This window comes from Dromaius novaehollandiae, chromosome 12 (genome assembly GCF_036370855.1).
Source record: "Dromaius novaehollandiae isolate bDroNov1 chromosome 12, bDroNov1.hap1, whole genome shotgun sequence".
Classification (NCBI taxonomy): Eukaryota; Metazoa; Chordata; class Aves; order Casuariiformes; family Dromaiidae; genus Dromaius; species Dromaius novaehollandiae.
In genome coordinates, this window is record NC_088109.1 from 1,818,666 (window position 1) to 1,834,843 (window position 16,178).

At 46.1% G+C, this 16,178-nt stretch overlaps 1 protein-coding gene and 1 long non-coding RNA gene across 8 annotated transcripts in view; one reads left to right on the top strand and one right to left on the bottom strand.

Moving 5' to 3' along the window:
* RAD54L2 (RAD54 like 2) overlaps nucleotides 1-16,178 on the bottom strand; it is a 70,503-nt gene that overhangs the window by 34,423 nt on the left and 19,902 nt on the right. For 6 of the 7 annotated variants that reach the window (XM_064518622.1, XM_064518621.1, XM_064518624.1 and 3 more), the window contains exon 2: nucleotides 13,150-13,356. In XM_064518622.1, the coding sequence (XP_064374692.1) occupies nucleotides 13,150-13,300 (151 nt within the window). In that variant the 5' untranslated portion in view covers nucleotides 13,301-13,356. Of the gene's footprint in view, nucleotides 1-287; nucleotides 429-13,149; nucleotides 13,357-16,178 lie in introns of those variants that run through there. The other variant, XM_026106590.2, reaches the window with a different exon arrangement.
* Nucleotides 987-3,568, top strand: LOC135329639 (uncharacterized). The gene is made up of 2 exons (XR_010391177.1): nucleotides 987-2,186; nucleotides 2,260-3,568. It is a non-coding gene; the product is annotated as an uncharacterized LOC135329639 (long non-coding RNA).

Here is a 16,178-nt window from a genome sequence, read left to right on the forward strand (position 1 = left end):
AGGAATGCCAGACAGAGAACGTCACATCGTCAACGTCTCCGCGACTCAAAGCACAGAGGAGGAGTGGTTCCTCCTCAAATTTCCTCCATCGAATCGACGAGCAGTGCAAGACGCTGAAAACTCAACCCTTTCCATCCCTGCCCAGCAAGCAGCAAATTAAAAACTGAGCCTCACAGACGACTCTGGGATCCTAATGTACTGTGACAGCTGTTGAAGGGGTGTGCGAACGAACGGTCTGTAGCAGGGAGGCAAGAAGAAAAGCTGGGGTGGGGGGGGAAGTGTCCTACCTGGAAACTTCTGAGACTCATCCAAAAGTAACATGCTGCTCGGTCAGGGCACCGGTAAGGTAAGGACTCTGCCCAAACGCTCGTCCAGCACGGCCACACGCTTGCAGCCCTTCGGCTAGTCTCGTCCCAGCGTCTTCAAGACAAAAGTTTCCAGGCGCTCCCAGCAACTTATTATCTCTGCCCGGAGCCCCGGGAGCGCTAAATCCACTCGCGGGGCTGTTTGCTTCGCAAGTGGGATGTGTCTCCTGATAAAGCAGTCCAGGCTGCAGGCCAGGAAACCTGCGCTGAAGGTTTCTGAAAATAACTTTGGTATCTAGCTCCTAGGGCTCGATTCGGCCAAGCCGGTGCGACTGGACTCGGCGAGCGTATATCCTCCCCGAACTCGGCCGGGACGGAGCAGGGGCGCTGTTATATAACTAGTTAAATACGCCTCGTGTTCAGCCGAAATAAAAATCGTCCCTACCTCCCTCCCCTGCTTGCAGAGTCAAACCACAGCGGCTGCTCGCGGGGGGACCGACGCGCGGACGCCGGTGCCGAGGCCGGACGGCGGGCCCGCCCCAGAAAGCGGGGCCTAAAAGCGAGCGGCGGAGCAGGTACGCTGAGCGGGGGCGAGCGGGGGGGAGGCGCCGCGAGCACCCCAGCCGCGCGCCGCCCGGCCCCGCTCCCATTCACTCGGCCGGCGGCGGCGAGGAGCCCGTTCAACTAGTGTCAGCGAGCACCGCGAGGGCGAATAAAATACGAATCCTTACATAACCGCCCGGCTGGAGCGGGGCCCCGCGCGAGGGGAATTCCTACGGGCAACGGCGAGGCGCCCCAGGCGCGTCCCCAAGCCCAGCGGCGCAAAGCGGGGAAACAGGCCGGGAAGATGAGCTCCAGCTCCAGCGCTACAGAGACTTTATTCCTTATCCCCGTGCCAGTAACAAAGAGCAAACCTGGGGTGATGCACATTTAACAAAGCGTCGGCTAGCTCCTAGCGAGCATTTGTCCACCTGACAAAGTCATCTCCTTGCTCGAAACAACTGGCACTGAGAGGTGGAGAAAGCCAGCACGAGCACAACGAGTCCAAAGCAGGCTGACCAGCTCTGGCACAAATGTGTAGGACTCCAGGACTGAACAGTATAATGTGCTGCACTCGTATAATGGTAAAGATTGAGCTAGAGGTCTGCAAAAACAGCCAGGACATTTTTATTCCAGCTGTTATTTAAGCGGGTGCTAGGACTCGGTGAATGCTTGTCGCCATGAAAGCAACCTCGCTGCTTTGCAACACACCACAGCTTCAAAATAAACCCAGGGGACAGCTCTCACGGTTACAGCTATATGGATTTTATAAAAATTACCAACTGGATGGAAAGCAAGCAGCTTGGTAACAAGACAGCCTGTCACCTATATCACAGATTCAAACGGCCTGGCTGCTACACGAGAACATACAGTGTTGATCAAGGGGCAAAAGGGGGACAAATATGTTAAGGAAAGAGCCGAGGCTCTTGCAGCAGGCCTTATAAGGACCTTGTAGGGTTGGAATAAATAACCCAAACACAACCTCAGTATCGGACCTATGAATTTTTATGAAACTAGGATTTATGAAACTAGGAAGCAAGACTTAAAGACAAGTATTTGCACAAAGACAAGTGGGTATTTTCTAAGGCTTGTTGTAAGCAATTGAGCACAAGGCGAATGCAAGTTCAGTCCGTCGGGGGAAAGAGGTGACCTACACCTGCCCGTTTCTGCAGAGGAGTAAAAAGGGCATTTCCTTCTTTACCTTACTGCACAGAAAGGAACTTTCCCCTTTATAACGGCCTCCTGGTGAGCCCATCACAAATTCACATAGCCAAGAATTACATCTGCCAGAAAGAGCCAGTTTATCAAATGATCTCCTCATGGGAGGTAATCTTGTTACAGGTAAGCCCATTTACCGTCCAGCTTTTCCGTGAGGCCAGCCTTGTCAGTAAGTCCCTTCTCTTTTCCCCTGCAGGGTCCTGATAGCTTACACAGTCATCGCATCTCAGCTGCATTACTCTGAAACACAAGTGAGGTCCTCGCAACTGCGCGGTGACCAAACTATACATTGGAAGAAGCTTCTCAGGAGACTCTTGGCAATTGAGAGCTTCCCTAGTAAACGACACAGCAGTCTCCCCTGTTGCAATCACTGGAAAATTTGCAGTTTCCATACGACATCAAAAAAAAGCCCTTCAGGGCAGACTGCTCTCCTCGCTGTCCCTCTGCGAGCTGAGATGTCCCAGGACTGCTCAGCATCTGGCTGATCCAGGCCCACCAAGCGCGGCATGGAGAAGCACTGCAGCCCTTACATGTCTCCTCACTCTCTGGATCCCGTGAGCCGGGCTGGCGGCTCCCTTCTCTCTCCTCGCTGCCGCACCACAGGACAGCAGGGACCTCTCCTTTCCATCCTCGACGGCTCCTCCACACTGCCGGGCTGCCCCTTCCCCTTCCCACCGGCATGTCCCCCATCCAGCAGCGGCTGTCTGCACGCCCCGCTGATCGCCCCCAAGCAGAGAAGCTGCCTACAACCTGATTTTTTGGTGAGTTATTAAACTCGAACTAGGCTTGACTGCTAATCAACCTAAAACCGTTCAGATGGAGTCAAACTCTAACGCCACAACATTATTTGTTGGCAACTGAGTATTGCTGGGCTTCGAGAATCATCTGCTTTTTAACAAATGCTGCGCTGTAAACGAAAATGCCAGATCTTCTGAGTAAGATCTAAACCAACCATGGAAAACCAGAGAAGTCTTTCCGTTGCTTGTAATGAGTTTTGGACTGAAACGTAAGGGATAAAATTTGATCCTTTTTTCCCTCATTTTATTTTTATTCATATAAGCTTGGTTTATTCACTTTCCCACACTCATTTGCTTTGCTACCCAAGGCCAGTGTGCATGAGGAGCCGGAAAATCCTAAATCATAACGGTGGGCGGTTGAACATAATGTAACAAAAATCTAGTCAGAAAATACACGTAGTGACGAAATGCACTGCCTTTTGCAAATGCTTATTGCAAATAACTTGCAAAACAAAATTGCAAATGACTCCCACCATGGCAAAACATGTACTGTTTCAGACTTCAGTCTCAGCTTTCCAAAGATTTTTTTAAAGGTACTGAAGGCCACAAGCTGTTATTAGACAAGATACACTGATTTTACATCAAGGGATTTATATTACAGATATTTATCATGATGTTAATCAAAGCCGAATCCTTTGAGTTACAATCCTGGCACTTGTATTTTTCAGTTATAATCTTCAAGAGATTGACTCTCAACTCTTCCTATAACTTGTGACATTTCTGCTGCTAAAGAGACCATAATATAGTTGTGCATTGTAAGAGTGATTTTGCACACCTTTAATTTAATTCCAGTTTTCATCCACGTGCAAATTTGACATACATCACAAGCCAAAAGTACCCAGCAGCACCATTTTACAATTACTTCTAATGATTCAGGTATTTTAAATGTTTTACATACACAAAGATTACCTACAGATGTTCTAATTGCAAAATTTGTTTTGACAGAGAATCAAACTAGAAGTTTCTGCTCACCTAGCCCAAAAAGATTTTATCTTATAGCCTTCTCCTCTCTCATTCCTATTTGCATATTTCCAAGTGAAAATAACATCTTCTGATCTTTAAACTCCTACTTAGAATTTTTTCATACTGAGTCAGTGAACTGCATGTTGACGAAAATGAGAACAAGACATTTTCAGCATCTGCAGAAGAAATTACAGTCATTAAAATAAAAAAAGCGGGTATTGCATCAAAAAGCTTTGGTCCAAATGATCAGCCAGATGCGTCTAAAAGTTCAGTACTGCAGGTTTCTATCAAAGCAGCAAATTAAAATAACAGCGAGAGCGAGTAATTGTGACGCAATTCTGTACATTTAAACACTTGAAGAACGCTTCTCATTTAATTAAAAGTTTCCTCTCCCACCAAACTTGCCAATTCTTCTCGGCCAAAAATATTATACACGTACAATATAGAGTTATACACACACGCACACATATTTTATTTAACCAGAGTCATTTAAAACAGCACAATGCCAGACGAATTACGGAAAAATGAGAACAAGGACCCCTTGCATAGTTTAAACTCAAATGAAAAACCAACAGAGCAGTGTTTCACCCTGCCTAGTACGTTTGAAAGCAAAAGGGGCATTGCCTAAAATGTAAAGCAAAGGATTCTGACTTTGGCTTCATCAGAGACTCATCAGATCACCCTAGCAAAGTCACGTTGCCACTCCTTACCCGTTCAATAGGGAAAATACCACATTACAGATTTGCTAATTGGTGTCTCTGAGATTTCCTCACTGCTTCAGAAGTTGCAGAGGAAAGAGCACGGTATCTATCAGCGATGACGAGGTGCAGCAGCACCCGGCTGAGTACTGAAAGTGTACGGGGAAAAAAGTACAAAAGGTAGCAGAGGAGAAAGCGTGACTACTCCTTGTTCCAGATTCGCTGGCTGCTTCGTGAAAAGAGCAGAGAAACTTTCTGGCCAATAATACACAAACCTCCAAATCCTGCAAAGCCAATAAGAAAAGCAGGAAGAAAACACAAGGTATTTCTCCTCCACCTGGAAGACTCGGAGCAATCCTTGCTTCAGCTAATACCCATTCCCTCTCTGACTCCGTGTGCTCGTGCTACTCTCACGTTCGTTGCAGCTTGAAGAAAACACAGCGTGCGGCTGCGGGTAAAGAAAAGTTTGAAAAATTAAATGTACATATATATAGAAAAAGCAGAGCCACGGACTGTTCTTTAACCATGCAGAAGGATTTCTATTTCGTGTTCATCATATGCAAAAGATCAAAGGGAAGGAGGGAAAAAACCAAACGTGTAGCTAGTTATAATACCACATCGCTTCACGAGTTCAGCCAGTCTCTGCTCCCAATCAGCGGGTCTGAAGGAAGCAGAGCCCTGGCGTCATCACCTCCCTTTAAAGAAGTAAAGCAAGTCATTGCTCCAGGTTACATAACGTTTCGACTCTGCCAGCCTCGGTGCCACCCTCTCAGAAAGGGAGCCGCTGCCCGAGAGCTTGGGAGGGGGCAGAGAAGTCGAGAAGGTTTTCACACAAACTTGCCGCCGCTTCGGGAAACCGGAGGGGACCGGGAAGGAGTTGGCGCTTGCGGACGGCCCAGGGCTCAGTGACCGCCCTGCAAAGCCGTCAGTCGGCAAGACCCTGCAAAGGGGGGGGGGGGATCGGCGCCCTCCTTCCCACAGCAGCGTTCAAGCCACACCTCACCCCACCAGGATAACCTAGTTCACAGGGTTCGTTAAGACGCTGGGAGCCTGGGACGGGACACCCCCCCCCCCAGCCCCAGGCGCCACTCCTCCCACGCTCCCCGCCGCTCCCGCTCCCTCCCCTGCACATCGAGCCCGTACGCAAGCAGCTTCCCACCTGCTCCCCGCACCCTCCCGACCGCAGAAACGGCCCAAACGCAAACAAACCAGCCCAGGTTCGCGGGGAAACCGGCCGCGCGATCCACGGCTCCGGGTTTGGCAGGCAGGGAAGGAGCAGAGCTAACCGCAGTACGCACTGTTCTCAGCAAAGCCCCGAGGAGGAGTTTTTATTTAAATGTCACCATTTAGCGAGTCCCGTAAACCCACTTCAAGGGAGCGGGATGCCTGCCACATGGTCTGCGCGGGCATCGCTGCCGTGCACCACGCCGTGCACAGACGCTGCTAGCCAGGCGGGTCCAAACCCCTCGCACTGCACACGTCCACCGCGTCTGCTCGCGAAGGCACGCTGCACCGCGGGAAGCCGCCAGCACGAAGTGATGGGTACAACATGCAGTCCTCGGCAAGCGAGAGGAGTTCTCAGCGAAGGCAGCGGAGCTCCTGCCTAGATACGAAATGCAAACCTTCTTCCCTGCAAAAACGCAAACCTTCCTCCCTGCAATTTTCGTGCAACTTCCCTGCATTGCTCAGTAACAGGGTTTGCTAAACCTGCAAATGCTAATAACCTGTCTCCTTTCACTTTTGATACTAATGATATCTTTTGCATTTTAATCCACTGGATTGTGGAAATCTAGAAGCCAGCCAGCTCCTAACTTCCACGGTTTTAAGAAACCAGCACAACTCTACAATGTAAGAGCTGAAGGGAGCATATGCTTAACAGACACAAACCAACTATGAAGATGCTTCTATCCCTCTCAAAAACAGATAAAACTTTTTTAAAAATCTTCTTAATCATATAAAGCCAGCTGAGAAATGCATCTAATACCTGCAGTTAGATATATGTTTGCTGACTTTGAGTTACCCACGACCAGCTACCTTGAGGCTGAACCCCAGAGCTTACACTATTATGATAAAACACATTTAAACATTCTGACCTGTAAGGATCATTTTTTAAGATAATGCAGTTTCCCATAACAATCTGATCAAGTTTAAACACCTACCAATATGCAGGGCATTAATTCATAGGTAAAACATTTGGCACGTAGAGAAGATTACTTTCGTTTCTCTAGGATATCACACACAACATCCTGTTTGCCTGCAACTGTTGGCTTGGAAGACGTTCTGCAAAAGGTCACCGCGAGCATTAAAATCTGATTGTTTAAGAACAGCAAAACGCACAGCAGCACGGGGAAGTGCAGGTTCGGTTACCCACGCTTGCAATACAAGATGAGGGCCACTGTGGAGGCAACAGATTTATTGCTGAGCAGAAGTGTGTTTCCCCCATGACATTAGCCTTCTAGCTTCCTTAAATGCTGGTGGACTCTAGAGGGAGCTCCATGCAGCACAAGCCATGAAAATGAAAGAATCGAGAGACAAGTCCCTCAACAAAGAAGGAAAAATGGAAGATGTCGATCAACTCTCTTCCCTTCACCAAAATCCACCTTGTGCTCTGCAGACTAAGGTAGAGGATTATCACTTATTGGCATCCATTTCCCTCCTGATCTACTTCAGTACTTTTCTAGGCTGAGGCACGTTCTATTTTTTGTTTCTTTTTGCCCCTTCCTCCCCCACACTTTCACTTGCAAGCAATGCCATAGCCTCCTTCCACTGGTCTGAGGCAGAAAGCAAAAAGCAAGCAAGTCCACCGTGGCCGTGCACCGCAGCAGATGGAAGCACCTCTTCCCAGTCGGTTCCTCCAAGAGCAACCACCGTCCCTCAGGCTGCCTCCACCTTGGCATCCTCACCTGCCCTCGATACCTCCCAAACAAAACAGCTGTGAAAAGCTGCTTTCTAAAAGGATTTGAGAGATTAAAGAAATCAGGATATATCTGCTCCTTCTCTTCTTAAAAGAATGCATTTCACTTTCTAATACAGAGAGGGAACAACTCAAAAGCAGTCAAAGACAGTGTGCCAGTGGGTCACAGAGGTGCAGGCTGTTGATCCTAATATATGTATTCACCAATACAAGAAGGTCCATCCAATCCAAGCAAAAAGTAAACGTCAATTTTTCTCCAACAACAGCTCCTTTTTTGCTTCCTCCAGCAACATGGGCCCTTATAAATTTGGATACAAAATGATATAAATTAGGATACTATTTAGCAGAGTATTATTCAGAGACTGACATCCTTTTCCTCTGCCTCTCAGTTTCATACAGGTGAGTATAGCATGACCCAATTTACAAGAATAACTTCAGATGAACAGCAAAAACTCATGTAAATGAGCAGAGGATCCTGCGAACTGAACAGATGTATACCGAAGATGCTCCTCTGTTCCCCCGTAAGGACAGAAATCTGCTCTGTTCCCAACCCCACACGCTCATCTGGAGACTCCCACACACAGTTTTGTTTTGTTCCAGCACTTTGATGGGTAGGAGAAGAGCCAGGACGAGCCTGGGGGGAAGCACGTGGAGTAACATCATCTCCCCAACGGCTGAAGCTCCCTGCACCTCCAGGATGCCTTCACAGACCCTTCACAAAAAAGGGGGAAGCCACTTTGGAGAAGACACTCATAAACTGTGCAGAGGGAGAGGTGAATATTAACCCACACTTCCACATCACGTTAGAAACAGATTCACAAAATAATTTCAGATTTAATAACTTCAGGTACTAATGAACTTTGTAGAAAGTATGGCATTAACTACTTACTTTTCCCTTCAGGTTAGGCAAGAAAATTATCCAGTCAGCTGCAAAGCAATTCCACTTTCAATTTAATTGTACCCCCATAGCATGCACCATGAGGATTTAGAGAGCCACAAATGAACACAGTCTTAAATAAAATCCCTTCTTATTGTAATTTTCTGAGGACTTTTTTTTTCTCCAATAACCAAGCGAAAATTATACGCAAACCTCATCTAGCAGGATCCCTTTAACAAAACAGGCATTTCTCCAGTAAGGATCCAAGAAAAGCAAAGATCTTTACAAACCTGAATTAAGAGCGTCAGTCATCTGAAGTAAAGTATTCCTGGTCTGATATCTTCAGAAACTAAAAGCTCAAGGTCTTAGCAGCGCACTCAAGCTCAAACAAAAGGAGCCACAGAAAAACAATCTGGAACATGCTCCAGAAGCAAGAGGTGATACTCTTTGAATCTTTCATGACGCTATTAAATCTCATGGACATGGATGAGCAGGGTTTCAAGAGGCTAGGGTGAGGACAAGGGTCTCTTTCTTTCCCCTCGCTAACCTCCTGTGCCAACCTGGTCTTTCAGAGGAGCTGAGACTTGACCTGGTGCCTTCACACTATCATGAATCTGCAGTCCAAGACTGCACCTGGATGTCCTCCATCCTCCTGAGATTTGTGATTCTGTACCACCGATACAACTATGTCCCTAATTCATCCATCTCTTAGGGTCCCTATGTCCATACTAACCCTACACAGAGCGGTTTTGTCTGGTTCTAGCACTTTTTCAGGGAGAAGAAGGAACAGCATGAGTTTGATGCAGGAAGAGGGAGCACAGACTGCCTCCATCTTCTGCTGCTCTCCTCTACTGAAGCAGAGGTGCCATGGAGCCAGCACTGCCCCAAACCTGAGGAAAGAAAGAGTGGACAGGACAGGAGAAAAGAGCCGAAGTGGGCAACACAGGGCAGAATACAAGGCTAACTGTGTGCTGATCTTGGTATCATAACAGTAGCAGTCTAACAGGCTATTATTTGGTGTTGTCCGGTACATTTGTACATTAAAAACTGCAGTGCTGCTGCGGTATTGGAAAGTCTGTTGCCTGCTATACTCCAGAAGCCCTTGCGTCCAGTCCCTGGATCCGTCTGCTGTACCACACACCTTGTCATGCAAACACAACTAGTGGCCTTCGAGGACAGTATCTGAACGTCTGTGCTCAGTAAGGCATCTTTCAGGGAGCTGAAACAGTCAGCTCTTAACACTTTTCACCCTGAGCAGCACTTTAAAAATGTGTTCAACCCATATCCTCAGAGGCAAGAAAACAGGCAACTTGCCATCACTATTGAACAGCAGAATTACAGCGACATGTACAAATAAGAGACAATGAACTCCAGCCACTTTAATCACAATAACCCAAAGACATTCAGAAATAATGCAAAAACAGAGCACTACAGAGGGGTCCGTTCAAACACTCAACATTTTTCCTTGGGAAAGCTCTGAGGTATGAGCAGTGCCTGCATTTGAAACGATCTGCAAAACCCATACTGGAGCTTTGTTTCCTCTTTGCTCAAATTAGCTTTTATTTCTATGGAGTTCTACATAGCCCTGAGCAACGACCGGGATCAGAGAAAAAAGTGCTGGAATTAAAACAGTTCTTTATCTCTCCAGTCATCAGTACATCACATTTCCAGCGAAAAGGACTTAGGGAGTTAACGAAAAAGCTGTTAGCAGGCACACGCTGATATCACAAAATCGAGCATGACAAAAAGTGCCGCTCCCCCCGAGGGATGAGAAAAGGGATGCAGCAGGGATGACAAGGCTGGAAAAGCAGCGGGAGCTTCTGCAAGGACAGAAGTGTGCTGCTCGGATGGGTGTGCAGTCTGGGGCCCCGCTGGTAAGGACTAGTGAGGGTCAGGGCACGTATTCCCTGGAGAAGTGCTTCGGAGACGAGACCAAAGCTACAGAGGCTCCTACACATGATGCCAAGATTCATTAACCAACCAGCACGGAAGAAATGTGCACAGGACCCAAACCATGCGGTTATCAACTCTCACGTGTTTAGAAACATTCGGAAAACTAATTTTCTAAGCTCTTTTTTTCCCTTTGCAGGTGGCAGGAGGGAGAGGGTTTGAGAACAGCTTTCACCAAAACTGAAAGTTTGTATCATAAAAGTCCAAACTAAAATAAACTCTAGGCCATCCAGGAGACAGTCTATACTAAATGCAAAACAAAGTTTAGGCTCTGAGAGCAGAATTGAGAGTAACCTCCCCAAAATTTAAGATCGGACTCTTCATCACCAGAGTATTAAAAGTACTTGACAAAGAAAATTCCTAAAGTGAGACCACAAAAGTATTGATTCCACACACAAAATATACCAAAAAGACAAAAACAGACTAGACGTGCAAAACCCAAGCTGCTGCAAACTCGGAGACTAGACTATCCAGTAGCACCAAGTGTGGATAATATTACATTAACTCTGAAAGATTCTTAAGCAATCTGCATCACTGTCGAAATATGGAAGATCTATACACCTAAAACACAGTCGCTATTGCAAAAGCAAGCAAGCAAAATTATTAGTCTTATAATTGTTACCATCATCTTTATTTAAAACAAGTAATAATTGTCAGTATGGGGAAGAGGCATATGCATGCTGTAGCCCTTCCAAGGAAATAACTATGAAAGAGGATTAATCTTTTAAATCTCGTAGTGCTAGAAACATGCAAGAGTCCATTCGCGGGGGGAGGAGCCCCCCCACCCAGGGTCCCTCATGAAACGTCTTCAGAATAACCAAAATAGTGGGAGGGGAGAACAGCATGGCTGGGGAGGGAGAGAACACAGTTCGCAAAGAAACGATAAAAATTAAGCTTTTAAAATGCCTCATAATAAAATCGTAAACACTTCCATTTTTTCTCATGATTAAAAGTAATTGTGTGTTCCCAAAGAGGATTTTCATGAACAGGGGTCATCTACGAAAAGATGGGACTATAAACATCAGATGGGCAAAATAAAATTACCCTCTTTCGTAATTCTGAAATTACCTATATTCCATAGGCCACCTCCACAGACAACAACTAGACAGCTAAGCGCACAGAAAGCATCCTGATCTTCTAGCAGACAGCATTAAAGCTAAAATCTGAAAGTTCAGAGATGACGTAGCTTTGCTCAGATTGTTTTTCTGTACATAAAGAATAACTATAAAAAGATTTTATGTCAATTATGTGTAAATTGCCTTTTAGTCCTCAGTATTTCCTACGTTCGTTAAAATTTATTTTTAATTAGTTACTAAAGAAATACAAAGCATAAACATGTTTCTAGTGTTTTCTACTAAGGTCTGAATTTAAGATAAAAACAAAGAGCTTTTATTAATGCTTAGCAACGTGCTGATATACACGCGCTAATTTTGTTTGCTTGCTTAGAATAATCCTGAGAAATGATATGAGTATTCAGCCACAACACCACAGATGTTGATGATAAAATACATAGGTCCATGATAAAACAGCTGTGGGGGATGATCCATTGGACATGAAAAAGAGCCATTCCTCTCTGTTAATAAAAGTTTGTCTACAACAGCATGGCTTCTATTGCTCTGCTGGGTGTAGGTTCCTGCGAACAAACTGACAAGGTCACCATCAGCGTCTTTGAGAAAGTATTCTGTGGCCGTATAACTCTCTCTCCTGGGAACTCCCTTGTTTCTTACCTGAACTAACGCTTCCATTTCTGCTATTTTCCCATTAGAGAAAAATCATCGTGTGACTAAAATCAGAAGAATAAAATTCAAGTGTGTAAACATTTTATAAGCATTTTAAATCAATCTAGCAGCTTGAAGCAGCAAGTGACAGAAAGCATTAAAAAAAAAAAACTCGAAGAAGACAAGCCACTTTGAAGCCAAAAATACTTCAGGAACAAGGAGAAGAGAGAAGTATCTGTCTTTAACACATTCTAGGCTAAGAAAAAGAAGTCTAATCTCAATAGGCTGAAGTACGTGCAACATCTTTTGAAATTATTGAAAATCACTGTTTTAAAGGAAGCAAATACAGCGACAGCCTCATAGGCTTGGTCTGTTGTTTTAAGATACACGGAGCTTGGTGGCAAAGAGAGCTCAGGGAATTCCCACCTGAGCCACATACTCCTGTCTATATCCCATAAAACATCATCCCTTCTGCTGGACCAACAAACATATTCCTGGGGTCATGCCATGAACCAGACCAGTTACCTGCTCTTGCTTAGACATAACCTGCACATCACAGCTCCACAAACAGCTGTATTGGTCCTAACTGAAGAGAAGAGGGGGCCATTATAACCAGTCGGGGATAGAAGCTGTGAACTTACTTCGTCAGCACTGCCACCAAACAGTTTATATTGTAAAACTACAGCCTCAGGTTTTCCCAATGTGAAATAAAAAACCTGTATGCTGTCAGAAAAGAGCACTTCCCAAATGTTAAAGTGGGCAATAATTGCCCATAGTATCCATTAAATTGTTTACTTGTGGGTAAACTGGTGATATAAATACGCTTAATTTCACTGGAACCTTTTAACAGCACTAATAGCTGTAAATTGATTTATTTACTACTTTATTTTGTTGTTTCTCTAGAACCTGTAGTTACTTTAACAATTCTATCCGCCTTACAGGTTGTGTTTGTGGCTTGCTTATACAACGGAAAATTTTTTGGCCAGGAGTCCAAATTAACCTACATTAAATCCCTATTTAAACTAAACACCCACATAAGCACTTCTCCCTACCAATCCCTGGACAAATCCTAACCCTTACGCTGTCTACAGAGGTGTCTCTCACCAAAATTAGTAACACCAGTTATGTATAACAAATGTATGCGCAGATTCACAACCCCATTCACTTACCATTCTCATCAAGTAAGTCTTCCTCATCATCCCCATCATTGTCCTCCTCCATCGCTTCCTCCTCATCTTCCTCCTCCTCCTCTTCCATATCCTCCTGCTCCAAGTCCGGGTCCAGGTCCGGATCACTCCCTGAGATTGACTCGTCTGACATGATTCCCAGTGGTGCTCCTTGTGCATTACCTGCTCATGTTCTACCGTGAGGCAGCCCTGCGAGAGAAAAAGAGGTCCACACATAAGGAACTAGATACGTCCCATCTTTCCCAAGGCTCAAAATCATAGCGGAATTACAAGGTACAAAACACAAATTTGCTATCAGTCTTTTAAGTAACAATCATATGAGGCTGCAGACAAAATCATGCGTAGAGAACAGATGCTCTAAGCGATGTAGCTTTATGACAGAGGTCTCGAGTTGTGGAACCAGTATCAGAACCAATACATTAACAACTAATCACTCAAAGAAGCCTCTCCCTTGGTATTCTTGACATGTACGCAGCAATGTCTGATTATATAAAGATGCAAAAATAAATACACTACGTAAACAGTTTCAGAACACTACTGTCCAAATGTGAAGCATAGTAAGAAGGATCAATCTCAGAATTCAACACTGCTTCCTGTTACCCTGGTCCCTGAGCACCTGCAGACATCATCACCCTATGCAGATCTTGGTCACAGACAGGGACCACCATCCTGACCCAGCTCTGCCTGCTCTGAAGGTCACCCAGCTGCTCACCACAGCCTGTCTGAAGTCACTGTTACCTCAATAACAGCACAGACAGAACGCAACAAAGATCCAGTTCTGAAAGGCTGTACGTGCCTTTGCAGAAGAGGGTAAGAAGAAAAGTAAACACAAAGGAGGGACAGATCAAAGGCGAGAATTTGCATTTCCTTCCTCTAAAGGACAAGACGGGAGCTGGCTGTTAAGTCCTTTGTTAAGCTATTCCAGCTCATCACAGCAGAAATTGTGGTACAAAAGCCTAAAAGAGAGGGCCAGGGCAATTACAAAGCGACAAGTCTACCAGCTCCGACCATGCGCTGCCACTTCAGGACACAGACACCTGTCTGGGAGCTCCTCTTCCACGCTCATGGAGAGTTATCCTACGGGAGCTGGGTGCAGTGGATGAAAAGAAAGAAACACACCCAAGAAAGGAAGAGAAGACAACCTGAGGAGCATAAAGCAAAGGATGCATTCAAAAATCAAGCCTCAGAAGAATCACCACCTACACACCCTCCAGGAAGCTTTAAAGAACGAACAGGGAAACGTTTCATCATCCATCTTCCCCTGCCCCCTGCTTCCACCACACTCCCAGTGGGAACTAGAAAATGTTTGAGAACTAACCAGACATCTAAAAAACCAAATTTCTAAGCAGAAGCATTCCAAGCAACCACTGAAACTGCTGTGTTTCGACTGTTACTGGACAAGCTTGGGAACCTGAAGGTTAAAACACAACCCAACGCTCCTGTAGCGGGGCTGAAAACCTAGCTGCCGAGTATGCTGAGTTATTCCGGCTGAAGTCATCGGTGCCTGCTCTGCCTCCCTCACCTTCTCGACAACATTGCAAAGCGTCTGTGAGAAAGCAAAAGAGAAAGAGAAAATAAACACCAGGGAAGAAAAGGCTTTGAAGAGCTTTACGTTGGGATACGCAGCACTTCCCCACGAGGGTCCCAGGAGCACTTTACCGCTAGGCAGAGACAACGGAAGACCCTACGCTGTTACGCGTGCCACACAAAACACGCCGGCTTAGTCAAGCAGAAGGCGGACAAGGCCAAGATCTCAATGAGCTCAGGTGGAACGGTGCCAGGTTACGCGGGCCGGGCAGATCCATTCAGCTCCTGCGGCTCTGTGAGCCAGGGGCGCAACCCCACTGCCCCCAGGACGGCGATCCCCGGCCGCTGCAGGGTCCAGCGCTGCCGAGCTGCTGAGGTCGGGGACCGCAGACGCAAAGCAGCCTATGAATAGAAGCTTTTCCTGACAAACACTGGGCTCAGTTCTATATTTATTTCAAAACAGCAGCTTATTTTTGCTTTGAAGGAGCTACAATGTTCCCTTCCAGCTGTTACGCAGTCCGAATTAAAACAAACATCATTTCACTCTTAAAAATAGCCAGGTTGTGTTCAAACCCGTAATTGCAAAGCTGCCTGTGTTTCCTTACAGCGCAGAGCGAGACGGCCAGCGCTGCTACCTCTGTGGCTTTCTGCTGGTCACCTGGGATTTCAAGGGGATTTATTTATTCACATGTTGCCCACACTGTGCTGTAAAGCACCAAGCATGCTGCCTGGCAGAAACCTTATCAGCAAAAATATATTTAAAAAATATATATATATTCTACTCTCCTATATATATTCTACTATCCAAAAAAATGAAGAAACACAAATATTACTAACATAGGAGAAATTAATTCAATGCCTTACACAAACAGGAAAAGCAGACTGCAAAGTGCTCTAACGCCGCTAAAAACTCTAGGTCGAAGAATAACACGATACGGTTTCTCCCCATCACTGTTCTCCTGGGTGCCCTCTTTCACGTTACGTTGCTTGTTGCACGACCTTAACAATTTGGTAGAAAGCTGTTTAAAGGAGCGGCTAGGGGCCCTCCTATTTCCATAAGTAAAATCAAAACCCAACGGAAAGCAGCTCTCTCTCAGATTGCAGCACAAAAGGGCTCTAATCTCAGCTTTATTTTTGTTGAGCTCTAAGTACATGGTCTGTAAAAGCTGCATCTTGACACCCGTTCAGCAGCTGCAGCCATATGCAGGAGAGTTAAACAGAAGCTAAAAGACTTAATTAAATCTTCCAGAAGATGGGTGAAACAAAGATGGTTAATTCCTCCACGCCTCGTCCTGGGGCTGGCCGTCCTCCTCCCTCCCCGCGCCGGACGCCAGCAGCTCCCCTTACCGCTCACCATTGCACAAGCTCCCCTTCCCCGAGGGCTCCCGCCCTGCCGGGGAAGACACAGCACCCGGACGCGGCCCGACGGGCAGGCAGGCGTTACGCAGCCCTGAGACTGCCCTCGTTGCTCGCGCAGACCTGAC